At 42.2% G+C, this 27,093-nt stretch overlaps 1 protein-coding gene across 5 annotated transcripts in view; it reads left to right on the forward strand.

The window, feature by feature from the left end:
- znf536 (zinc finger protein 536) overlaps positions 1-27,093 on the forward strand; it is a 195,061-nt gene that overhangs the window by 97,734 nt on the left and 70,234 nt on the right. For 3 of the 5 annotated variants that reach the window (XM_046395322.1, XM_046395411.1, XM_046395490.1), the window contains 2 exons: positions 8,132-10,428; positions 10,893-10,958. In XM_046395322.1, coding sequence (XP_046251278.1) covers positions 8,133-10,428; positions 10,893-10,958 — 2,362 coding nt within the window. In that variant the 5' untranslated portion in view covers position 8,132. Of the gene's footprint in view, positions 1-5,003; positions 5,351-8,131; positions 10,429-10,892; positions 10,959-27,093 lie in introns of those variants that run through there. The other 2 variants (XM_046395541.1, XM_046395600.1) reach the window with 2 other exon arrangements.

Genomic DNA, 27,093 nt, shown 5'->3' on the forward strand with positions numbered 1-27,093 from the left:
TTCTTTTATTTCCTCCTGTAAACCTTTTCATCCTCCTCCACTCCTCCCAAACCCCATCTCTGATCTTAAGAGCAGTCGCCGCAGTGTTTTTCTGATAAAGCCTGATAGATAAACATGCTCTCTTATGTCCCTGAGGCCCTCCGCCCTCTCTCCTGAGAGCACACCCCTCCAAAGCACTTCCTCTGCTACAATTAGTCTGTAATAAATACACCCTGGCCTTAAAGTAGATAATGTGCTCTCTCTCTCTCTCACTCTTTTCGTTTTGTATTAAGTGCCACATTAGCTCAATGTACACATCTGACTTTGAGGCTAAAGGAGAGAAAGAAGGCAGTGTGGTGATTTTTTTTTCTTTTTCTTCTTCCTCAGTCACGGCAAAAGTGCGTGAGAACAATAGCAGTTAAATCGCCACTAAGAGATATTGTAACATATGCAGAGAATTGCAAGCATTTCCACTCAAGTCTGAGCTGATGGCTTTGATAAGATTAGTTTGCTTTCTTAAACAGGAAGTGTGCTGCTTAAAGAAAAAAAAAAAGACACAGCATGGTTGCATAATAAGTTTAACTACTTCTCAGAGAGCTGAAGTTCCCTTCAAACTCTTCAGATTAACCAAAAAAAAAAAAAGAAAGAAAGAAGAGAGACACGCAGAAAGTGGGAGAGGAGAGAGACAGAAAAGGGGGAGTTTATCAAAGTGATGGAATAAAGAGAGATTTAACACGGTCATATTAAAAAGACATGCGGCAGTTTCAATATTTAAAAATCCCATTTGCCTCGACAGAAGAGCTTTTTCATTCAAGAGCATATGGCAGCAGTACCTGTATCCAGCCTCTCTCTTATCTCCCTCAAAGACAAAGAGGAAGAAGGAGTAAAAGGGTGGAGGGGGGTGGTGGTGACAAGGGGGAGCCGAAGAAAAAGAGATACTTTCAAACAGACATCCAGACATTGAAGAATCATTCAATTATCGGCAGCATGATGTAAAATAATTACCTGACTCGCTTCCTGTAATGAGTGCTGCTAATTAGCCATAGACTTTTGTTTTAGTTGAAAAAAGAAAGAGAAAATCCCAAACTCCCAACAGCAGAGAAGCTGTGAAAAGATATGTTGTATGTTGAGGTAGGACCCCATCCTTTCTCTAAACACACACGAATAACAGCCACACACACACACACGCGCACGCACAGACACACACACACACACACACACCGTGACTCTTTACTATAGGCTCACTTGGCTTGAAGGCACAATTTACCTCCCAATGTACATGCACACACAGCTTGCAGTAAATAGTCGAGTCAAAAAAAAGATCCTTCTTCTCTTAATTAGCTGTGTAACAATTAAAGTCTCCTCTTAGTAAATTGAACCTTTGTCTCCCTTGCCTCCCTAGTTTGATTTCAGCACCTGTCACAACAACCCCTCCCTTTACCACCACCTCCACCGCTGCCACACACCCTCCACCATTACCTCCACCACCACCCCCCCTCGACTATAGTCATTATGCAAAACTCTACCAGAATGCGCCCAGCATGAGCGGAAGAAAACAGCAATTATTTCTGATATTCTGTTATTTAGGCCGTATTGACATTCAACTACTTTCTCTTTCTCTCTGTTTGTTTCCTTCTCGCTGCCACCACCTGAGAAAGAAAGACTGAACTTGACTTTGTTTTAGTCTCGATCTTGAATGTCATCGCTGCAGTCACTCTGCCAGAAGTATTAAGGCAGCGCTGGCCCATAATTTGACCTAGAGATTTCTGTGTGTGTATGTGTGTATGTATCTTGTTTGCAGCATTGACATGCAGCTCAGAATGTAACCAGTGATGTAAGCTATGAAAGACTGTGGTCACTACACTGTGGTCATTGTCTCTCTGGCCTCTTTCTTCCCGCAGTCTAACCATGCATGAGCGCTTTACACAGCCATGTTTGTTGTCCAACGCACACACACACACACACAGTATTGTGTCCTGCTTTTCTGACTGATTTGATAGGAAGAAGAGTTTAGTCACCAGACAGCGAGCAGACCAAACCACCCTGGTACATTACAAAACATCACAGGCACATTTTCAAAATGAGGAAGAAGCTGATCTTAAAGGCCACATCCATTGTTCCGTTTGGATTTGGAAGGTGCAGATTGAGAGTTGAAATAAAACCACAGATCAGAGTTTGTGTACAACAAGTATATAAGCATGATGAAGATTTCTAGAGGGAAGCACTGACGGTTGAAATCTGGGCCAGTACAGATTACACATAAACTGTCAGAAGGAAACAATGGATTATTCATCGTGTGGCAGTTCATAGTTTCCTGTTTGTTGCTCAAGTTAGGACAAGTGAAGAACCATCCTGATGGTTTTTGCGTGCATTACATTTAATAGGCCATAAAAATTACTGCAGTGAATTTGATTTCTGCATGTCTATCAAATACCACTTTTCTTATTTTACTACATTTTTACTGCACTGTGGAGATCATTGTGACTTGAAACTCTAAACTATATCATGTCTGTGCTCCGTTTCTGTCAACAAAACGTTATCGTCAAAGCAAATGTTTGCAAGGGAATTTGTAATATGTAGGGAAATTAATACATTCAATGGCTGCATGGTATGATGAATACGTCGCAAATCTTAACTAAGAAAAAAAATTGCCAAGAACTACTTGTTAAAATATACACATGTTAATGTGTCTGCTGTGAAAATAATCACTGTATCAGCAAACTGATAAATATCTATTTAATACCTATTGTCATTACCAGTTCAGTGGCACATAACAGTAACAACTGAATAAGCTACAGTAGTTGCAGTATTAAAGCAGGACTGATGCAGTGTATAAGATGAGGCACGCTCACTATCATTATCATGTCAATTACTATAATTTTTATTTATTTATTTATTTGCCTTTCGCTCCTGTCACTGTGCTTCACTAAACACAGACTGCTTAACAAATGTTTGGCGCTATTAATCCAACGCTCATTGCCGTGCTTTATTCGCTGCTGCAGGGGTCTGTCCATGCTGCTGTGACCGCTATTGTAACACACTCAGGAGGGGAGAGGCACTCACAGATGTACATGCACACACACACACACACATACACACACAGAGACAGAGACATCTGCAGGTCACCATCATCATAGTGGGAATAATACCAGGGATGGTTATCATAAAGGGAAGCTTTGAGCTCCCGGCCGTCTTGGGAAGATGATTTGGCTGGCCCGGAACAATGAACTGTGGGAATCCGCTTGTCCTGCATTGATCTTCCTCCCATGGCATCCCCTGCAAGGCTGTCAGAGCGACGGACAGATAAAAAGACCCACAACATTTTTCTTTCTCTCTCTCTCGCTCCCTCCCGGTGTCTTTCTTTTCTCTCTGTCAGGAGGGCTCCCACTGATCAGCGGGGATGAGCTGAAAGTTGAACTACCTGTTGACAGGACCTCTTAAACAGCCCTCAATGACATATTGTGCGAGGGAAAGAGGGAGAGGCAGAGGCTCCTGTTCATTCATATTTCTCGCTGATCTATTGAGTCCATGCACTCTTCAAATCCTTGTTCCCTTGCTGCCATTTTCTCTGCATTAAAGCAGAGTTTTATGTTGATCCAATGTTATTTCTTGTTACATTTTTATTTATTCATTTCTGTTTTTCGATTGTTGTGCTTTTAGAAGGTGTCCACTACATATTGGTCCATGAGAGTGCGGTTGGTGTGATTTGGTCAGAGAGTCAGAGCTTTTTCTCTTTCAAGCAGCTGGAAACACCTCCACAATGATCAAGGGGTGGGACCTAAAACAAAGATGTATGTGATTGCTCATATTTGCAAGAAAAAAAAAACATCCATCATCATTGAAAACTAGATTAGATCTGATCTTGGACATATCTGCAAGTCTACTTTTTTCCCATTTAAGATCAAACAGCCCACCTCTGAAGCTTCCCATCTTTTTGATAGAGTGGTTATGAGTTTTGATCAAGAGGCTCTAGGCATAGGATGGAGTTAGGATTGAATCTGGCAGGGCTTGTGACTGCCTTCCATGTGCAGTTCAGAGTGTTTTCGCCTCATTACGAAAAGTAATAATGCAGTGAAGTCAAAGAGCGAGAGAGAGAGGAAGGAAAATAAGGCAGATTTTTTATTGGATTAATTAGATGCCTTGCGAAGACCACCTGCAACAGAAACAAAACACAAGCCAAGAAGAAACTCATATCTGGTCTGTTCTACCTACCAGAGCACTAACTCTAACTAAACCAACTTTGCCCAGAGGTAATTGATGTTTGAAATGACAACGAAGCTCAGTTTGTACTTTGAAAACATACTTAGAGCTTCTGAATGGATCTGGGTGTCCCTGCTCCTTGTGTGATCACAAAATATTTAGCATTCAACACTTAGTACATGTAACATATGGTAAATACCCACATTGTCCCCTAACGTCAAATTACTGTAGCTTCAATCCCCCACCCTCAGTCTCATTAATGATTTGGTGCAAATATGATGGAATTCAGCATTGTGAATAATGATTGATTTGTTTAATGCAATGAATTTGTTCATTAGGACTTAATGAGGTATTGCTTTGTGATTAGTCGATGGGTTTTGTGTCGATACACGTCAAAATAACAAAGTAAAGTTCATCTAATGGCTTTTCGATCTTTTAGTTACTCCCCATCTTGTCTTAAATGTTGGAGAAAAGTTTTATGACAAAAACTCAGACCTCACTGTAAATTCAAGGAGTTTGCTTGAAATTGTTTATGTTAATGCAAATTTATAATAGGTAGCCATTCCTAATAATGACACTGCCTTTCATTTACTTCAATAAATATGATTGCAATTAGAGAGAAACATATAAATCCCTTTTGCATTTGTGATGCATAGCACTATTGATAAGACAGAAATGAGCTGAGCATATTCAAATACTGACTGAAATACACTTCCATTGTGTTACAGATACCACTTATAATTAAGCTGAGGCTTGAAGAGAAAAAGAGCAGGGAAGAAAAATGCATTTAGAGAAACCGAGTGAATTCTGTATGTGTGTGTGTATGCATGAATGTGCGAAGGACTTGGCGTGTTTACGGGTACACGTGGTGCTTTGCTGAATATTAAACCACAAACTATAAAGACAACAAGTGAACCATCGTGAGAAAATGCTAAAGGAAGTCTTTGTGGTTTTAGAGGTATCAGAGGAGCCAATAGTTTTAATGAGGCAGCATTGCTGCCAGGAAATGATAAGGTTATACAGGTTAGAATAACGGCAGATACATACTGTACCAGTAAAGCTACAGCGTAGATGTGTTGTGCGTGTTGAAGTTCACACAGACTATACGGCCATGGCAGAGATAGCGAGACATAATAGGAACAAAGTTGCACCAAGTCTCTCCTTAAAACCGGTAAGAACAACAAACCTGAGCCTTGATCTTCTAAAAGCATAGTAATGTTCCATTAATGTTGCATAGAGCTGTTTTCCTCTGTACGTCTGATGGATATTTTGCATGAGACTCATAACAGTAACAGTTAGGACTGTGTCAAAATACAAAGAGGTGTTGATGTGATTTCTGTGGGCTGCCATTTGATAGTACTGGGTGAGTTGCACTCCGTATCTTTCAGAGGGCATGCGCATATTGAACTGTGGTCTGTAGTTAAAGGGTTGCGTTTGAGTGCTTGTCTTTGCCTATGCGTGTATGTGTTCCTACTTGTACACCACCATCAAATTCCCTTGCATGTGTGTGTTGATATGAGCAGAGGGGGAATGTCACATAAGAAATGTCCTTTTTAATCAGGGGAAAAAATATAAAATGACTCGGGAGCAAGGCAAGCATATTAATGTGTCTCATTTGCATACGCTCGTCAGCCAGGATACGTTTATAAAAAACACAAACTGGATTCGTCAGTTCATTTCACATTATTCCATTGTCTATCTGCCTTTGTTATATGTTAAAGATAAAGGCAGAAATCAAATTGAAGAAAAGGGCAAGCTGCTATCTCCCCAAATGAGCAACAGCTCATCAGCCTAGTTTAAATCACAGATTTCTATTCCAAAAGGCAGCCGCCTCTGTAAAAAGGGCCCATTCAAATAAGGTCTCCTCCGATATAAGCACGCCTGGTGATGGAAGCTGGGGTGTCACATAAATACAATTTAAAACCTAAGCCGTTTAAAGCAGTCCAGCAAAGTTTTATCTTTCCCGGCATTTCTCTCCCAATATTATTCACACAATAAATGTACACGTATACAGTGCGTGTATATATATATTTCATTCAAGTGTAAACTTTTATTGTTAGGCTTCAAAGATGCTTTATTGCTTAACTGAGTGCAGCATTGTTCAAGTCACATGACAACATGATCATAAGATCTGTCGGAAATCTATGTAGGCTTTGACTGCAGCATATCAAGCTATTAATACACATAAGCCTACAGAACATAGCATGCTCATTATATTTTAGATTAATTCAGTAGAATTGCTTAAGTTACTTGTGGAGAGAAATAAAGAGAATTCAAAAGCAGCCCACAAGTGTCACATTCCTTTAAACACAAGTGGAAACTGGTCACAGTGTCTAATTCATGTCCACAAGATAAGAATCCACCATCGACAGTGTGTTGGAGTGGCCAGTGGCTAAAAGAACAGGCAACCCTTATGTCTACTAACCTCCTACTGAAGGGAGAAAGTCAGGGCAAAGGAGTGAGACAATTCAAATGAAGGAGAAAACAAATGAACCAAGCACAGTCTAGAGTCCTCCACACTTTAGAAAGATATTTGAGGTGGGGAGAGAGAACAACAGAGAAAGACAAAGTCTGGCAGAGCCTTAGCTGCCCTTCATGTCTATAAAATGTATACTGAACATGTGTGCACATATTTAATATGGGTGTGCCCTACTGCTGTCACACTGAGTCCATAATCTGTCTAAAGAGATCCCACTTTCTCTTAAAAGGGAACCCACCTAATGCCAGTGCTTTATAAAGCCTCTCCATGAAAGAATTTTTTGATGATTAAAATCATGTGTTATAACACAGTGGCTGCCACTGTAACCAGGCAGCATACTAATCAGCTTAATGAGATATTATACAATATTTTGTTGACCAAAGCAGAACTGTGGTTATTGTTTCTGACGCTTTGACCCCTGCCAGCAGCCAGAGGAAGTGTAGATAGATGTTTATACCTCTCCATCTGGAGAGCAGATGGATCTGCGTTAAAACCAGTGTTTTTTGTTATCTATTCACTGATGTTACACATATGAATACTTTCACTGACTGTGCAAAGTGCTCAGAAAAGCATGATATTTCATTAATTTTAAAACAACCCAAGATTACAAAGTTATACTTTATATGTTACACTTTATGTAGATCAAATGTAACAAAGTAACTGCCACCTGCTTGTTCATCTCAGACTTGGGGCTGTGCTTTTCTCTTATCTATTATTTTATAAACCAACGTGTCTTTGACTGCATTGGGAACCCTTTCAATATGGCCAACTGTTGTTTTCTCCTTCCAAGAAAATGTAAAAGAGTTAGAGAGAAGAAGAGAGACCGAGAGAGAATTGGGGGAACAGAAAAAAAGCAGAGGGAGAGCAAAGTGATTTACATCAAATGTAGTGCAGCTCTTTAATAGAATTTTGCGCCAAGACAAGTGTCGTGGCAACAAGATAAGAGTGTTGTGTTTACTGGAATAACCCCTTGGTTTTAAGTGCTATTGTTAATATCATAATTGTAGTATTGCGGTAGCTTCCCGACAATGCCGTTGCTCCGTTTCATTAAGGCGTGTAATTGGTGGAATTCTGATAGGATGGGCACAAGTAGCTTAATTATACACTGCTCACTGTGTTTACAGAGTAATTATTCCATCCAAAATGGTGTTACATTTTGAAAAAGTTCTAAGGAGTCACAGCGTTTCTCCAGACCCTTGGTGCTGCCAATTCATGCAGTCCTCTGTACATCAGAGACAATACATTTTATATCCCTGTACTGTTTGACACAGCACAGGTGTTGTTTCCCTAAATGAAGTAACACATTGGATTTGAATATGTGGTTTGATAAGGTTTTCTAATCTGGAAAGTAAATAGGAAGAGCACATCATCTATATAGTATGTTTAAAATGCGTGTTTTTTTCAAAGCTCCAAATATTTGAAATATCATCATTTTTACTAATTAAAATGTATTCTTTTTGTCTGTTTTTACAGAATGGAGGACTCTAGTTTGTGTCTTGGTGTGTCGTCAGCGGTGTCTGACGCTGATGCCCATCTAAGCAGTGCAGTGCTAAATGGCCGCTACCCTATCAGTCAAAAGCTTCATCAGCTTACTGCCCAGCTAGGACACGCCTTTCCTGACCTACACCGCCCACAACAGATCCCAGAAGAGAAAGCAGCCACGCCTTTGGATGAGAAGACCCACCACGCAGCCCTAGCCAGTCAGCCTATCAGCAGTCAGATGGCCCTGTTAGCCAATCAGCTTAACCGTGACATTGATGCAGGGGCGCTAAGTGGGCTGAATGGGCGTGTTGACCTGCAGCAGTTTCTCAATGGCCAGAACTTGGGCATCATGTCCCAGATGAATGATATCGAAGATGACGCCCGCAAGAACAGAAAGTATCCCTGTCCGTTGTGTGGCAAGCGCTTCCGTTTTAACAGCATCCTGTCACTGCACATGCGCACACACACAGGAGAGAAGCCCTTCAAGTGCCCCTACTGTGACCACCGAGCGGCTCAGAAAGGCAACTTGAAGATCCACCTTCGCACCCACAAGTTGGGGAATCTTGGTAAGGGTCGGGGCCGTGTCAGAGAGGAGAATAGGCTGCTGCATGAGTTGGAGGAAAGGGCCATCTTGAGGGACAAGCAGATGAGAGGAAGCAGTACTCTCCAGGCAGCTCAAACACCACATCTGGGCCTCAATAGCAGCTCTAACACCCATCATCAGCAACTAGGGTCAGCCTGTGGTCTCCTACCCCCCTCTGGCCTTGCCACTCCAGACACGGTTTCTCAGCCTTCTTCTTCTCCCAAGCCGGCTGGCACCCAGGATGAACAGTCACTGAACCCAACTACGGGCTTCCGCTGCACCTTCTGCAAAGGGAAGTTCAAGAAGCGTGAGGAACTGGACCGGCACATCCGCATACTTCACAAGCCCTACAAATGTACTCTGTGTGAGTTTGCTGCCTCCCACGAAGAAGAGTTGATAAGTCATGTGGAGAAAGCTCACATCACAGCAGAGACCACACCGGGCCAAGGTTCTGGTAGTGGTGGCGGCATGCAGATGGCCACTGAATTCCGCTGCGATGTGTGTGGCCAGGTGTTCAGCCAAGCTTGGTTCCTCAAGGGTCACATGCGCAAGCACAAGGACTCCTTTGAACACTGCTGCCAAATCTGTGGCCGTCGTTTCAAGGAACCCTGGTTCCTCAAGAACCATATGAAGGTGCATCTCAACAAGCTGGCCATCAAGAGCAAGCCACCACAGCCCAGTGAGCAGGATATGGCTGCCGTTAATAGCATGAGTAATCTAGCCCAGGAAGCTCATGCAAACCTTTATTCCCGCTACATCTCCTGTCTTCAGGGAGGCTTCCTTTCACCAGATAAACAGGGCCTGAGCGAGCAGCACCAAATGTTGGCTAAAGCAGGGATAGCCATGAAGGAAAAAGAGATGTTAGGGAAGCTGCTGGGACCAATGGCAGGAGGTCTGGGCCCTGGGCTGGGCGAAAATGAGAAGCGCTCACTCCTGGGTTGTCTCAACCTTGTGCCACCACTTAAGTCAAGCTGCATGGAGCGCCTCCAGGCAGCTGCAAAAGTGGCTGAGATGGACTCTCTCAATAGCTACCAAGCCTGGCAGATAATGGCTCGTGGTATGGCTATGGACAGGGCATTCATGCCGAAGGAGCAGCAGCAACACCAGCACCATATACCCCCAGGGCAGGAAGATGAGATTGGTGGTGCTGGGGCCTTGGCTTCCTTCTCAAAGGATAAACAAGACTACTCCTTGATTACTTCCAATGATAGCTCCAAGCAGAAGCAACTTTCAGAGGCCTTGCAGGGATCCAAGGCAGCTAGCGGAGCCATGATGTCCATGAAGGAGGATGGAAGAGGATTTGATAGTCACCGTGATTTAGTGTCTCACCACGGTAATGCTGAGGCTCCTGGAGCCCTGGCTGGTTTAGGAAGTCCAAACATGGACTACAGCCTCTCCAGCCTCTCTGGCATAAAGGAGAAGCCTTCAGAATGCCCTGATTGTGGACGGGTCTTCAGAACCTACCATCAGATGGTTGTCCACTCCCGAATCCATGGCAAAGATAGGAGAGGCATTGAGGAAGCATTCCAGCAACAAGGTTTGGACGAACGCCGTGGATCAGCCAGTGACCCTGAGTCCCAGTCCATCAGTCGCTCCACCACTCCTGGTTCATCCAACGTGACAGAAGAGAGCGGAGCTGGAGGAGGACACTCCCAGACTGGAAGTGTCCAAGATGACAGCCCACATCCCTCCTCACCATCTTCAGGTAAGAAAACATATCTGAGAATAAATGACAACCACTTGAATTTTTTGATCAGTCTGTGGGTAAAAGGATCAAAATTTTCCTTCTTTAATTCAGTGCTGCTCTCTACTTGTCTGCAATTTTACCTGCATAGTTTCCTCTAAGAGGCAATTTAATATATAGATTTGTGTCAAATCCATTTCTTTAAAAAGAGAAAAAATGAACCCAAATACCTACTGAAGAATTGGAGCCACACATTCCCCTTTTAACTGGAATATTCTTTGTTCAAATACTCACACACCTTCACATAGTGGTTTGCTTTTATAGGATACTTTACACACACACACACACGTACATATATATATGTATATACATATATATTTTTAGGTATTTGCAGGTGTATGCTATCACACTCACAAGTTCTTATGCTGGATAAAGTAACAACTGTCCCCTGACACTGCTGTGTTGTTTCTATCATTCTCATTAAGCCAAACAGAAGACTCCAGAGAACACAGTTCAGGAAGAGACCTTCATTGCTGCATTCATGTTTGCAGGTTAGCAATCTAGATCCCTGTGGAACATGAGTAAAGACAGGGAGCGTACGGACAAAGTCGTTTTAACCACAGTGATTAATAAAATGTCTTTAATAAACATGTTAAAGACAACCATACCCCTCCCTTCTCTCTCCCCAGCAAACACAGGCCGGCCGGGGCTAGATAAGTGTATGTTTAGTGGGATTAAGGGAGGCTCGTTGCTAATGATTACACAAGTTTTTAAAGGTAACTTTCGCTTGCTCCTCAGGGCACTATGCTGGCGTTAAGAAGCGCTTGCCGTAATTAGGTCACGACTATGCGATAATCAGTTGGTTTAAGCTAAACAAGACGCTAATTAAAGATATACATATAAAGCAGGTCAAAAAATGGTGAACTTCATTTGCAAAAGCGAGGATGTGCTTTTAAGTCTTTTGAGAAAATATATAAATAAATAGAAATATAAATCAAAGTGGCTTAGCTTAAGGCTGTAAGCAACTTAATTCCACCAGTGGAGACGAAATTGTTTATTTATTCACAGAGGCATGAAGTCCTTATCATGCCCGTGTAGTGTGATGGGTTTGAACATGGGACAGGCTATGTTTATTTTAATCTAAGAAATAATAACAGACAACCCCCCACCCCAATTAGGAATTAATGAAAATGAGAGTGAGATAAAAACCTATTTTCTTTATAGAGACTATTAAACATAACACTTTCTCAACAGGGTGGGGGTGTAGCCGATGTAATTATCTTCTGAATTTTAATGCTGGAAGTTTCTCTCTCCATCTTTGTCTCTCTCCCTCTGTGTGTGTGTGTGTCACTGCATCTCTCACTCTCTCTGTCTCTCTCTTTCTCTCTGTCTGTCTGTCTCTTTTGACTCAAGCACTTTGAATCTGATGGGTTCAGCTTGTGGCGTTTCAACAATTTCAGAAGTACTGTATTAACATCCAGTGTTTGGTATACAAAAAGAAAAGCAAATTAAAATAATAATTGTCAAATAAAACCAATAGTATTTACCACCAAATGCTAACAAAGCACAAAGAAATGCATTAGATTTAGTTGAGTGGGTAAATCTCACCCCCCAGGCATCATCTGTGGAGAAGGAGGGTATGATTAAAGACAAAAATATAAATACAAAAATAAATTAAGTAGAGTATCAGCAACTTTCCACAAGAGAAAAAGCCTGCTGGTTTTCACAAGGCCTTAGTGTTACCCTTTTTGCTGTCTGACTGTTTGTGTGTGGTTTGCGTACAGGTAGTATGTCTCACCCTTAGCAGGGTGCAAAGTCAGATGCTCCACTGCTTGATATGGTAGCACTTTTCAAGCTCTTTGTCAGTCTGCCACTGTCATATCTCAAAGGCCGTCCTCACATTGTTATTGTAGGGCTTTGTAAATATATGTGCCAAAATAGGGTGTCAAATTGTAGCTAACTGTTAGAGAGCACGGTGAAGGTGGAAAAGATTTGCAAAGAATGGACAACTGTAAAATGATTAGGCCTTTGAAGAGACTGGAATGAAGCTTACTGAAAAAAAAATGTTAGAAGTAAACAGATTTGACAGTGAAAAAAAAAAACGTTAAATATGCTGGTTTTGCTGCTTCCTGTTTTTTTTAATCAGAAGTAGCGAAACTTGTCTTTCTTCACAACTTACACAATGCGATTCACATTTGGAGCTCAGGGACTCTCAAATTAGAAACTTTGATGTGTGAGAAAAAAATGTGTCTGAGTCTCATGTGGAGAAAGGTGTTATGCTTCTCCTCTGCATGCATGTTTGTTGTGCGTATGTGTGTGAGGGATATATGCTTTACAGTATGTGCATATCACTGTCTTCTACTGTGAGCAGGATGTGGCTACTGTACCATTTGTCTTTATCTTAATATCTCAAGTTTAACAAAAAAAAAAGGCTTGTAATTCTCTCTAAGTGTGTGTCTGTGTACGGGTGAGCCTGTGCCCTGCCACCTACCCACAGCAATTTTGAGTTAAGCTTGAATTATAGTAATCAAAAATAACATCTCAACTGTGAAAGAAGGTCAGCTTTTGCACTTTTGTCTTTGGGACAGTGCTTGTTTAAAATCAATGGGAAAGAGGGAGAAGCGAGAAAGAAAAAAAGAGCAGAAAAACAAAGGCCTCTGTCAGAGATGTCCTTTAAAGACCTTCCTTATTACAATAAAGCTCAGCAGCTAACCTCGAGCATAAAATTCTTTATTCCTTTAAAACAAAGAGGTAATTACATTTATGCCCATCACCATCTTTTTGTGTGTCTGTGTTTTTGTTATCCTTGGACTGACTTCAGTGTTATTTCCTCTGAAGATCAGGCCTTAAAAAAGTATGCGAGGAAAGCAACAGGTAGACTTGACATACTTGACGTGACTGCAGTTAATCACATCAGATAGGGACCTGGTGCTTTGGAAAGCTTTGCCTTTTTCACTAGCTCTTACATGCAAATAATTCACCATTGAAAATCCTCATTTTGCATTTTAGTGTTTCCCCTTTTGCTGCCAACATGTAGCTGAATGACTAAAAAATAGGCTTTCCTGTATGCATGTAAGGCCTAACCTTCCCAATACGCATAAACCCCACTCCCACCTTTTGGCTTCTGGTTGTGAAAGACTCTATGCACTCCCTCTGGCTCTCTCTTTCTCTTTCTCTCTCTCAGGAGAATCCCCCATGCCTACATTTTTTAAGATGAACAGCGTTTTAACATGGCAAGGATTAGCCCGCATATCCCTGGTCTTTACCGCGGCTCAAACAAGCAGGCAAAATGCTTGCTCCATACAAATTGAAATTGGATTTGCCAACTTGACGCCTTAGGTTATAAAGCGTGGATATTCATCTAATTGCGACGATACAATGGGGGCGTAATTACACATGCGGACAAACTGTTACAGTGTAATTACTGTGTCATTAACAGGAATAAAGTAGAGCTGAACAAGATCCAGACTACTATGAATATGCATGGTGACAAACCGATATCGTTAGCTATTCTCAGCTAATGTAAGACAGTCATCAGTACTGACAATATTAAAGAGGAGTACCTTTTATGGATTTTTATTGCTATTCTTTTACAGCTATGACAGTCCAAAAAATAGTGGATATACCAACATTTTTTACAGAAACATGTCAGAAAAAATTGCAAATATATTCAGACAGGTCAAACTCAATAATGCAACTACATTCTATAGTCTACTATAACTACATTCTATATAAACACATTTCATCAGGCCAGATCATCTACCAATTCTGGATCCCCGTCCTGAACATTTTGAGAGAACTGGATGTTGATGCTTTTAAATGAGGTAGGACTTATATATTTTAATCATACCATTGCAAGCTCTGAGTGGATTAAAACGATAGGCTGAACCCTCCCACCCTTTGTACATATACACCATATACCCCATTTATAGCATTTGACTGTCCAGTCCAAATCGCTATTGCACTTTTTGCTTTGTGGACAGTCAAGGCTTGTCCACTCACACAGTGCGGTGAACTCATTAAATCTGGTTTGTGAGCCAGTGTAGCTACAAACAAACAAAAATAAATAAATGAAAACCGAGAACAATGAATCAGCCTATCCTTGTTATATCTAGATTGGGTGATTATGTAAGCTGATATTCTGATGTCATAGTTATGAATGAATTATAGGAGAAAAGTTTGTACAATTATAAACACACTTTGTTTGTCTGTAGTTATGTACAGCGCTTGATTATCAGCCAGTTAAAGTAAGCAAATACCACGGTGACTCCTGCATTTTAGGGGTAAATTCTGACATAATCCTATAAAATTTCATTTTTCTGTATGCTTGGTGCATATTCACAGATAATATTGTGTTCATTCAAATTAACACAAACTAACTGAAAGAGTGCAAACCAAGAGTTGGGTAATATTCCACTGGAGGACTACCAGTTACTTTGTGGGCCTTCTGGCAAAATGAATTATGGGCATGAGAGTGGCAGGGCTCAGTAGGGGCCCAGAGCTTGAGTGGGTCCCAGAGTGCATTAATCTGGCCCTGGTTTTGTCTATGAACAAAAAGATAAAAGAACAAAACATGCACATATAAATGAATGAATGAATGATAGACTGAGTAGAAAAACTGAATGTGCACAGTGAAATCTTACTGATTAAACACATCACCCACAGCGAATTAAACAAAGTTTTTAGCATATGGTTTCTTACTATGAAAATAAGAATCTGTAGAATAACTAACATATACCTCCTTATTGTATGCTCCATTGCTCCTGCACCACGTCACCCTACAGCCAACACTTTGAAATGAGGCCAGTCCTCTGTGAGTGTGCGCGCCATAATATATGAGTGTGAAACTATGTGCATTAAAAAATAATGAATTATGTCTCTCATTTTTTTCCGTTTCTCTCCTCTGCATAAATTACTTTTTCTTTGTAATTGACATCCGTTCCTCTACTACTTCCCCCCCTTGCACTATTCTTCTTTTCTCTATAATCAGAGAACTCAGTGGTTACAAAACCTGAGCTTTCTACCCCCCACTCATTTGAAGGAGTCTGGCCTGTCATATCTGTATTTTTTATGTGTCACCAAACTTAAATAGACAGTCATTGTGTTACAGGCACATTCATTCCCCGAGCTGTATTTTTGTACAGTAGGTCAGGACTCTGGTGTCTGGTAAATGATAAAAGTTCTATTCAAACGCACTAATTGTCAGTGTGCTGCGCTGATTGACATGTCTCGGATAAATGCAGACTTAGTATTTTTGTACACGCTTGCACAATATAAAAGGCCAATTTATTTCTCTGTTCTTCTTTCTCTTATTTCTTGCACAATTCATTTGATTTCTCTCTTCCTTTCTTGCTCTCCCCCTCTCTCTCCCATCCAGTCTCTCAGACTCAATTTGTAAATATTACCCATGGTGGGAATTAGCCGGGGCTTTTTAGATATTTTAAAATTCCAATTTTATTCCGACGAGTGTGTTTGATCGAGGGAAGGACTGCGAGCCTCGGTTTGCTCCTCAGTATTCCTGGGTGGCTATCAGTGGCTAGCCTTGTCCTTATGAAACATTTATCAGCCTGTTTTATGTCTTAATGATCACGTTAGGATTCCCCGCTTGGTTATGAAGCCAGAACAGGAAAAAAAAAAAAAAAAAAAATGGACTGTTGAGAGAGTGAAGGAGAGGCGATGAAAAAATTGACACGGGCAATCCAGAAGGGAGAGACTGAGTGGAGTGAGAAAAAGGGAGAGATGACAGGGCATCACATTCCTCAGTAAACAGCATCACATTATGCCATCCAGTCTTTTCAACTCCAAATCTTTGCCAAAACATAGCTTACCTTTCTCCTGGAACAATCTTCCATGGCTCACACACACATGCACACCAACACACACACGCACGTATGCACACACACACACACACACACGCACACACACACCCCTCCGCCCTCCTTCTTCTGTCTTCCCCATTCCTTTTTATGTTTTTATAATTAAAACATAATATTTATCTTTCCATAACAGAAGGCTGCCTTACTCTGTCAGGTAGACTGTTTGCATATTAATATTCTTAATACATCAACAAGCTATCTTCTCCAGTGTCATTGCTAAAACTGAGCGAGAATAGAGAAGGCGACTCACAAATACGGCTCTTTACTTCAGTTTTGAAATGAAGGAGAAACTTAACTTGACTGAACATGCTGGGAGGCGAGATTCAAAAGTAATGGGGGAAAGCCTTAAAAAGCAGGAAAAAAAAAACTAAATTATAAAAACAAAACAAAACAAAGTGACGGAGAAAGAACGACATAAATCAACATCACAGTCACAACTTGTGGTGGTGCTGGAGTGTGTTTACTCACTGTCAACCTCAGGATGCACATATAAATGCACAAATCCAAACTAAATACACATTTGTTCCTCTTTCAGTCAAAACTAGCGAGCAAAGTCTACACTGGCGAAAATGTTTCTCTCCTTTTGATTGTTTATGTGTGTGCTTAACAGAGGGTTGGAGGGGAGGGCAAAGCTGAATGAGGGTGAACGCCAAGTTCCTTTTCTCTGTCTGGTGACAGCTGTCTGACTCCGTCAATGTGGAATTCCTGTGAAATGAGGCAGGGCTCTCGGTCAGGGAATGCAAATGGACGGCACTGGATGTTTAGGAGGCTGAGCGGGGCCGGGCAGCGGGGATGGGGCTGTGGAGCGGGCGGTGGTGGTGGGTCAGGGGGAGTTTTGTTTGAACAAGTTAACTTGGGCATGATTGGGGTTCCTTCTGAGTGTGAAAGAGCAAGAGAATACATTGACCTTTGCCTCATTAAAAATGGAGGGCCAGGCATGTGATACCATGACTGAGGAATCTCTTGCTTGCTCTTTTTTCCTTTTGTCCTCCCCACTTTTTTTTAAAATTCTCTCTCTCTTTCCCCTCTCTCTCTGTCATTCTTTAATTTTTGCCACCCTCACCCCTCCCTCCTCCCATCTCAATCTCCTCCTCTTAACCCCATTGACAGGTCACATAAAAAACCTTTTGTATCAACATCAGGGTGCTGACATGGGAGCAAAAAGCGACATGAAAAATGTGCTCTTTTTCTTAGTTGTAGCTATCTCCTCATCACAAAAGAGACAGTAGGAGAGGAAGAGAGAGAGAGAGAGAGAGAGAGACGAGGGAGAAAGAGAGGGAGAAGCAGAAAGGGTGGAAAAGTGAGGGAGGGATTAAATCCAGGGATTAAGATCTCTGAGCTTTGGTTTTTTTCACTCTCTCCCCCTGCCACATTCCAATTGTTCTTAAAATATTTGGCAATGTCAATTAGTAAGTGAGCAGAGCTAGCTGATGAACACAATTTTCCAGGCGACTGAGCACCCTATTGTTGTGGAGCGAACAGCAGATTTCTGAGGTCATTATCATTCCCTGTTAGCCGTGCCCAGCTGCTCTCCTCTTGGCTCCAGCCAAACTCCGCTCTCCTTTCTCCTTTCTCCTCCTGCTCTTATACATCTCCTCTCCTCTCCTCTCTTCTCTCCTCTCCTCTTCCTGTACCAAGTTCACCAGTACAGAGCTGGTTGATAGCAGGCAGCAACAGGGGGCCTTCAACAAGAGGAGGGATGGGAGGAGCCGGCTGTGGGGGGAGAAGGGAGGAGAGAGTGGTGATGGATAAAGCGCGAGAGTCGAGGAATACAGTAAAGGAAAATGAGTGAGGGGAGGAGGAGGTGACGGAGGAATAGGAATAAAACAAAGAAGGGCATGAGGTGAGCTGGATGAAGGAGTGGGAAGGCCCTTGAACAGAGTGGAGGGCTGAAAGGAAAAAGAGAAGGTGGTCTGATATTGTAGTTTAGACATGTAGTTTGAGAGCTAGTGCCTTTAGAAGAGACACAATGAGGACCTTTCAGGAAAAAATTAAAACATTTGTGATGGAGGAGAGGCCCACTGAGCCTATGGACGCTTTGCAGCAAGTTATCGAACCTACCTGACATTTACAGAAACATGTTACATAGTATTTTACCTTTGTATGTAACAATTAGCTTAACAAGTGATAATAAAAGTTGTTATTGTACTGACAAATGTCCTGTTCTGTAAAAGAAAAACATCCCTGTTTACAGTGACCTCTTTAAAAGAGCATACAGAGAGAAATGCCGTGCTAAAATATATTGCTGTAACTTACAACACAGAGAACATGGTGCAGATCAGATTTAAGATTAAAAGCAAATATAAAAACACCTGCCTTCTGTTGGTAGAATTTTATTCAAAGCATCCAGGTTTCTGCATCTTAACGCCCAAAGCATTCTTTCTTTTTTGTATTTAAGAAATGATGAAAGACCCCTTTCAGTCAAAGTACAAAAAGAAAAACAGTTAATGTGTTAAGGAAATCAAAAATGCCTCATTTTTTTGTACTTGCCAGTTGCACAAGTTAATGTGTCCCCACATGCCTTTTCACTTTCTTCTTCTTCTTCTTCTTCCTCTTCTCTCCTCCACCCTATTGCACCTCCAGCACTACCACCACCTCCCACACTTTGGGTGCTCTCCCTCCTTCCATCTCTCACACTGACATCTTTTCAACAACATATTTGCACATCCTCGGAAAGCAGCAGAAAACTTGAATTTTCCAAAACTTTGTTACAATGTACAAGTGAGGTCTTTAAACACCTCTTGCTCCCCGTAAACTAATGAAACCACTTGTGAGCTGTTAAAATAAAGGACCTTCTAGAAGTCCATAAACAGACCAGAAGCACTCAGTCATCTTTACTACAGGCTTCCTATTTCTCCTCTCTTTTGTCCAACCTGTAGAACATTTGCTTAAGTTAACATTGGTTGGTAGTGGGTGTCTGGGTTCTTTTGTGCGTGTGTGCTTGTGTGTGTGTGTGTGTGTGTCTGAGAGAGAGAGAGAGAGAGAGAGAAAAGGAGAGAGAAGAGGAGGAAGACAGCAAGAGAGAGAAGTGAAAAAGGGTGAGCGGCATCAAAGCGTTGCTCTCAGCTGCAGCTGCCAAGCTTCCTCGTCCCCAGTTAGCAGCCATCCAGCTGTCAGGCTGCGCGAAGAGGAAGAGAGGGGGGAAATCTCTCACCAGCCATATGGTCCCCAGTTCTGTCGGAGACACTCCACGCTCCGTGGGCAAATGGCAAACTCATATATCTAATCAACACTCTTAATATCCAGACCTGAGACCGAGGATATTTTCATAGTCTTGCCTTTCAACGACATGGCAAAAGGGAGTATATGGAATATGACCATGCACTTAGAGTGTGTAATTGTGGTGTTATATGAGCTTTACTAAGCATGAAAAAGCCAGTTTAAGTTAATGTTAAAGGATAACACTGCTGCCATTCTTTCATTTAAAGCAAAAGTTAGATTACTTACAGCTAGGTACTGTAGTTTTCAGCAACCGTTGCTCAAACAGGTATAAATAGTACATTTGTTAGGGACAATTTTTAGCTTTAGATTAACACAGATTAACACACAAGTATTTATGGCACAAGGTGGACCAAAATAGTGTTGAAGCACTTCATATTTTTTTTGGCTTGCTCCTTTGCATGCATCTCTTTCTAGCTCTTTGCTTTTCTTTAATCTCGCTTTATTTTTCTTTTCCCCTGCATCGTTTAAAGTGTTTCACATTTCCTGTCAGAGAACAAAACATATTCTATCATCAATTTTGTTTCCAATCACTGAATACAGCTACCAAATAGCCTTCTTTGCCCAAATATTAATAAGGGCCTGTGAGTCTTGCCAGTAGCATTTGAAAGGAGTTTCCTATAATATCACATTTGAGCAGTGCCCAAATTTAGTTCCAGGCACTTGTGGACATTACCGAATACAGTGTGAGGTAGATATATCTGGCTGCCTTTCTGCAGTCAGCGCATGAAATGAGGGTAAGGAATTGTTTTTTTCATGGCATTTGTTCACGATAATAATAATAATTTTTTAAAAAAGGCGATAATGATTCTCGCATAATAGCAAATTAAAGACATTCTCTGGCCTCCTCTCTGGTCTTCTTTCATGTGAAACATTATCATGACAGTAATACGTGCAGTGGATTGACTTGAGCTCTTCTTTTAGCTGAGCAGGAGCTGTTAGCTGCAGCACAGCTAGCCCCAGAGAGCATGGGCTTGAATATGGCTTTGTGCTGTATCTGTTAGCGGGATGCTACACCTGCTCATCTAATCCTGGCAGGCCTCTGCCTCCAGTCTCTCCGGCTGCAGAGTAACGGGTGTCGTATTGCACGGCAAGCCGCACTGAATCACGGGGAGGTTTGTCGGTATTACGGCGACATCACTGTGTAAAGCTTGGAAACAACCGTCGCCCCCTCCTCGCAGGGACTGAAGAGCGCAAATCCCTCCCCGGTTCAGCAAACAGCTATTAGTGTATGGATGGAGCATGTAGCCCGCAGTGGAGGTTGTGAATGTAGTAATTGGTATGTGTGGGAGAGCAAGATAGACAGAGGCAGAGACAAGAGAGTGTTGTCGAGGAAGAGACAGAGAGAAGGAGAAGTGGAGAGATTTAAAAAGAATGAAAAGGTATAGATGGGGGCAGCTGGGGTAAGAGGGAAAGAAGGGGAGTTATCCAAGTCCCACAAATCTTTGTTCAACCCAACAACCTGAAGCAGAGGCCATTAAAAGCAGGGAGAGCTGGGTGAGATTGCAGCTGAGATGGATACGATGGCAGCAATGGTTTGGAGGGACAGTAACTTTAATGGCCCCACTGGGTTTTTAATGAGTGTTGTGCCCCAAACAAAACGAGCTAATTAGTGTTATCATCCATATATCAGACCCTACACACACTCATGTGTTCTCAGGCAGACACATACACACTCTGTTGTACACACTTGCGAAAACCTGCTCAAACAACTCTGAGCTTCTTTATCATTCCCTGTATTTTCTTTATACTTCACTTTTTTGTACATGAACTTAATTGAAAATTGGAATTTAACCATCACTGAGTAACTCCATTCCTTTCTGAATTTGATTGTCGTAGCCTATGCAGCCACACTCTCTCTTCACTTTCTGTTTCATCTTGAAGTGAGCCTCCACCCACCCTCCCTCCCAGCTCCCGACCTCCTCCTACACACAAACACACACTTTCAAGCCCATAAGGCCGTGCCCTGTTTGTGAGAGGAGCGATTATGTCTACACTGGTTTAAAAGCAGGATAACAATGCCACGAACGGGCATTTGGAAAAACAGAAAAGGGTTCAAGCCAATATCCCGGCATTTGGACTCAAGCCGCTGTTACCTGCGCATAAGCCGCGTGTTTGTCACGCCATCGCCTCTGGTTGACCACGCCGCCCCACCAGCCCCACACTTTATTTCTCTTGCACTAAGCCTATTATAAAATCAATAAACAATTGAGCTTTTTTCTAGTCCTTTTAAATCTTTTTCTCCTCTATATATCCTCTGAGATGAAGGGGAGGCATGCAGGCAGCGGCAGTGTGGGGGAAAAAGAAATGAGGAAAAAAGGAGAAACGAAAACATCCTTGCTTACACCACATTGAAAAAATAGTGAGTTTTTCACCAACTGGCGTCCATGTCGGAGGTATTATCCAATTGCGACTATTGGGAGGTCACCTGGTTGTGACCCTCAGATCTCAGTCATGGGAAAGGGCACTTCTGATGCACACATAAGAGTGCATACTTTGGTTTGAGTAACAGAGGCCTTGTGTCCTGACTAAGGGAAATAATTTGTGTGCACATGATGTATTGTAACTTGCAAAGTAAAAAAAAAATTCTCATTTGTATTTTGCTACCAGATGAGGTCCACAATTTTCGACTGGAGTTTCATCCACTTTTGTCACACCACCTTATACAACTTTTCAGGTTGGTGTGGTTGTAGAAAGCTCATGGTGATGATTGAGGGATTTTTAATTGTCACATTCTCGAAATGTAATAACCCTTGAGTTGATAAAAATCAACAAACACCAACTCTGACAGCTGATTTTCAAATTAGGCATCAAAAAACGCGTTTACAGATTTTAATTCCCTCTGTCAGTTTAAACTCATATTTCAAACTCAGCGGTGGGGAGATGACAATATAAACTTCTTTTTATTCCACCAGTCACACAGAAGTTGGAAATTAGAATGTCTGCTACAAAGCTGTACCCCCCCCCCCCCCCCTCCTTTTTTCTACCCCATTTTCCAACTTCTCACTTTGTTTACTCGTCGAGTCTTCTTGGAGTGCAGATACAGTAATTACCAGTGATCAAAAACAGCGCAGGTTTTTCTGCTGATGCTTTTGATGTATGCATGACATTGTGTGTCGCCACATCATCAGTAACACGAAAAGCAAACAATTTGTGGGAAGTAAGCTTTTGCCAAGCATGCTTTAGTAGATCCTTTGTAGACAGGATACAGTACAGTCCACAGATTGTGACTGAAAGTAATGATCATCTTTACAACAGCTGAAGATGATGAAATATTGTCACAGCAGTGCTTTATTAAAGGGATAGTTCAGTTTTTTTGAAGTTGGGTTATATGAGGTATTAATTTGGAGAAGCAGACAGGAGTACTGTTGTAGGAAGCTCAGCAATGTACTGCCATGGATTGGAGCAGCAGGGAAATATTTCAGTAACCTAAAAAAATAAGGCCTTTAGTTTAGATACTGAATAGACTGAAGCTGTTGTATCCATCTATGCTCTCTTCAACAGCCACCAGACTCAAAAAAAAAAAAAAAAAAAAAAAGAAATTCCTTTGCAGAATATGGCAGTTAGCCTCACCTCTGCCTTGGTAAGTTAGTTTGTTTTAGCTATTGTGTGACTTTGGAATTTTAAAGAGTTAGTTCTGAGGCACTGAAATTGTCCCTTTAATATAAAACAGCGCATCGTATTTCAACATTCTTGCTCAGCTCTTGTTCTCAAGGCATCAGGCATGTCCACCATGCTTGCTGTATACAGTGGCTGGACTTTTGACTGCAACAGATTTCAGCAAGCTGTTGATTGCATCATCTTGGACTTTATTCTTCTAGTGAGCGTCCATCTTGGCTGACCCTCCTCTCAACATGCCTGCTATTGGCTGACCCCCTGCTTAACCACGTTCTCATTGGCCAGCAACTCCGCCCCCCCCTGTCTTGAGCCAAGCCTTGATTGGATGACTCAAAAGATCTCTGGAAGTCTCTCATCAGGATCTTCTAGATGAGTGTAGATGTGGATGATGGTGGAAAATCGTCCGCGCTGTCCCTGGCTGCCATTCGGCCCTCTGAGACAGGGCCTGCAATACACCCGGGGTGTGTCAATGCTGGACGAGCATTTGGCCAGCTCGTTGCTATTCCCAGGGTTTTGTCCCCTACAGAGACCCTGTGTGGGCCGCTGGTGGTGACTGTGCTTCAGGCAGCATGGTGTGGCCATGTGTGTCACATCCCCCCTTGTCATCCCACCAGACGGAGGGCTGTATCATGGCTATCGTCCTGTCACACTTGGATGATGCTTCTTCGCCTCAGAGTTTGACAGTGACTTGCCTTACTGACAATTACCATCAGAACCAGCTTTCTTATCCACCTGGTTCAAAAGGTCTGTGTGCTGGAGATTGGCAGGCGTTTAATTTTGCCTCTTCCATTGCTGTCATGCTGTGCCATTTTTTTCACTGCTCCGTTTATGTTTCTCTCCACTCTAATTTCGTTATGCCATGTTAACCATTCAGTCCTTTTCACATCATGATACTTCTCTGTGTGTAGCCCTTCCTGTACAGATAGCAGGAAACCCCAGTCCCTGCTTGCAGGGCCTCTTGCCACCGTATCACACCTCTATTCACCAGGAGAGCTGAAGAGAAAGAAAGCCACTCTGTAAGCATCCGTGGTCCCTCCCTTTACTCCCTGTGTTTTGCTCCTTCTTCCCCTTATTTCCACTGGGAGGAACACTGACCTCATTTGTGAGGACAATAACCCCCTTGACTTTGGGGATTAAGACATGAAACCTTTGTGGATTAATTAGGTTCAGAGCTGAATTCATTTTGTCGCCATGGAAGGCAAAGCGAGAAAGAGGGAAAAGGAGGATATGGGCTGTAGACTCCATTATGAATTTGCTGTTTGCCCAGATAGATATATTAAAAACAAATGTTGGGGCTGATCACATTTAAATCCTCCAACAGAATGGAACTGCATTTGTTCACTGGGCTAAGCATCAGCACGGGAAGTAACAGTAACACAAACTGTCAAATCACAGCAAGCATTATAGAGTCTTATACATCAGTGCAGACTTCAAACCAGGATTTTGCAAGCGTGGAGACAGTGTTAGCCCACTGAGCTTAACTCTTTGGCAAGGTTACACATGCAAATATGGTTTGCCGGACTATCTTCAATCCGCAATGGGCTGGAGCCTGAATCTGTGCATTCACGCCTCTAGATCTACTCTTAAGCTTGTCACACATAATGTAGCAAGTAGCAGTCCTGACAATGCCGCAGGAATCACATTATCTCAGTTGTCTTGGTAACAAAGCAAAGTGTTTGTTTTCCAAGATGCGGTGCAATTGCAATTTAGACGGTTTACACCTATTGTGCTTTTTTTTCAGTCAAGAGCATATGTTGTTTGAATGTATCTTTAGCTCGCAAAAGGGGCTGTTAGTTAGATGTTTTGTTTACAAAATAACAAAGGTGTTTTTTCACCAAAGGCACAACAGAAGATGTGTTAATGCGTGTTTCATGTCATCGTGAGCTCGCTGTAAATAAAAGCGACTGTTGTCTTATTAGAGTAACACCTTCTGAATGCGACAGCCCCAGGTATAGCTCCCTTATGGACCAAGTGTTGAACATGTGCTTGATGAGATGCCTTCCTCACTATCATTTACAGCTCTTCTAATGAACCTCCGTCTCGTCGTGTCTGCCGACTCCCTTATATTTTTTTATCAGCCCTCAAGTTCGCGACGCCCAACGGCCCACACAGTGAGCATATGTTTATGTTTGTGATAAGGTTGTTTTAGCAAGTGAATGTCTCTCTCATCCTCTCGGTATTGGCTTGTAAAGCGTAAACCTTCATGTGAGGATCCCAAAGTCATTCCCAGACCTAGATTAGGACTCGGAGTCCTGCACATGGAAAGTTTCGATCTTCTAAGTCTGAAAGCACTTAAAAATAGGTTTTACAAGTGCATACATTTAATTCATGGACATTCAAACAGACCTTATATGTATATGTTATACTTAGAAAGTTGAAGTCAACAACGTTAACAAATTCTGATTTTTTTGCCTCATTACATGTGCAAACCAGAGACACGAAGGTTCCCTAGCAAAGACTTTCTGGAGACTTCAGTGTAGTCACGTATTGAAGTACCATCTTTTAACCCCTTTGCTGCCATCCAGCTGGGAGAAGTTAGCTTCTTTCCTCCTGAGGACACAGGTTTATCCTGGGCTTTCGTATAGACTCACATTCCTCCCCAGTGGTCCCCCTCGTTCCTCCCATTCTGCGTCTTAAGACACTGTGCTAAGTCGAGGCTAAGCCACGAGTCACCCTCATGGGGGGATGGATCGGCCAAATGCCACCTCTCCTGGCAGGGCTTGCAGGTAGGGTGTAATCGTGCCGGTGCAGTACTCTCAGGACCAGAATCAGGTATTTCCTATTAGACACAGAGATGAAGAGTGGATTTTCGGGAGGAGAATGGGAAAGCTGTTTTGGTCAATCCTCCCTTCCTCTCAACATCTCAGGCCTTTCCACTCATGCTCTCTGCTTCTTTGTCCCTTCCTTGCCTTCTGATCCTTGAGCCCATCCCTCGACTTCACATTTCTACCTGTTTTGCTGGTACTTGACAAGACAGGATTTTGTCTTCCCTGGCATCCCCTCTTTTTATCTTCTGGAGAGAAGGGCAAAAAGAGGATGAGGGATTGAAAGTTTGTGGAGGAAAGTTTTTGGAGGACGTTTCTGGATTATGTTCACAAGGCACAAGCTGCTCACAGTGTGAACATGGCACGTTGTCAATAAGATCTATTTCCATGACGATTATTTTTATACTCCAACAATCAGGGAGCCGACAGCACAGTACCACAGGAGGAAAAAAAAGTCTTTCTTCCAATTCGATACACCCTCTGTAACATTTTAGCTGTAAATACTAACAAAGCCAGGAGGGAGAAGATAATGACAAGATATCAACCTTCCTCTGGCATCGCAAATTCCCATTCTAGTTTAACTAAGTGTCCTGTTGAGTTGTCAAGTGTAAGTGCACCGAACCTCAGGCTGCGTGCGTCTTCTGATCGGATACTCTCCACTGCTCAGTGTTGCGGTAAATGCAACATCTGATGGCTTTCTGAAATCCAGCATGTTGGACAGGTGAGATGCTGCAGCAAGTGGCACTTTTGAGATGCGAGTTAGCACCATGTCACCCATTCCCATCTGTAAGCTTTCAAGGCTGTATTTTCAGTGTGTTTGTGTGTGTGTGTATGTGTGTGTATGTGTGTGCGCATGTTTCAGGGAGTCTGAAGTAATTTCAAACTGGCTTTATACACTGTGTTTCCAAAAATTCTAATGGAAACTCTTAAAAAAAAGAACATTTGTACAGTCTATCAAGAATATGGCAACTAAACAACTGATTCAGAATTCACTGCCATATTCAGTGTCACTATTTGACTTGGTGTTTGGCAGACTAAAACAGGGTGCAGATTGAGAGACAGTGTCACAGGGAGAAGGAAATGTCTTGCCTCCTTCATCTGCCATTTAGATTGCTTCCATTTATTGCTTTCCTAAGCCCTTCCCTGTTATTCAAACCTGAAAGAAACGATCAGTCACATTCACCTCCTACTTTACATGAAGTCAATGA

The sequence above is a fragment of the Scatophagus argus genome, chromosome 1, assembly GCF_020382885.2.
Source record: "Scatophagus argus isolate fScaArg1 chromosome 1, fScaArg1.pri, whole genome shotgun sequence".
NCBI classification, from domain to species: domain Eukaryota; kingdom Metazoa; phylum Chordata; class Actinopteri; family Scatophagidae; genus Scatophagus; species Scatophagus argus.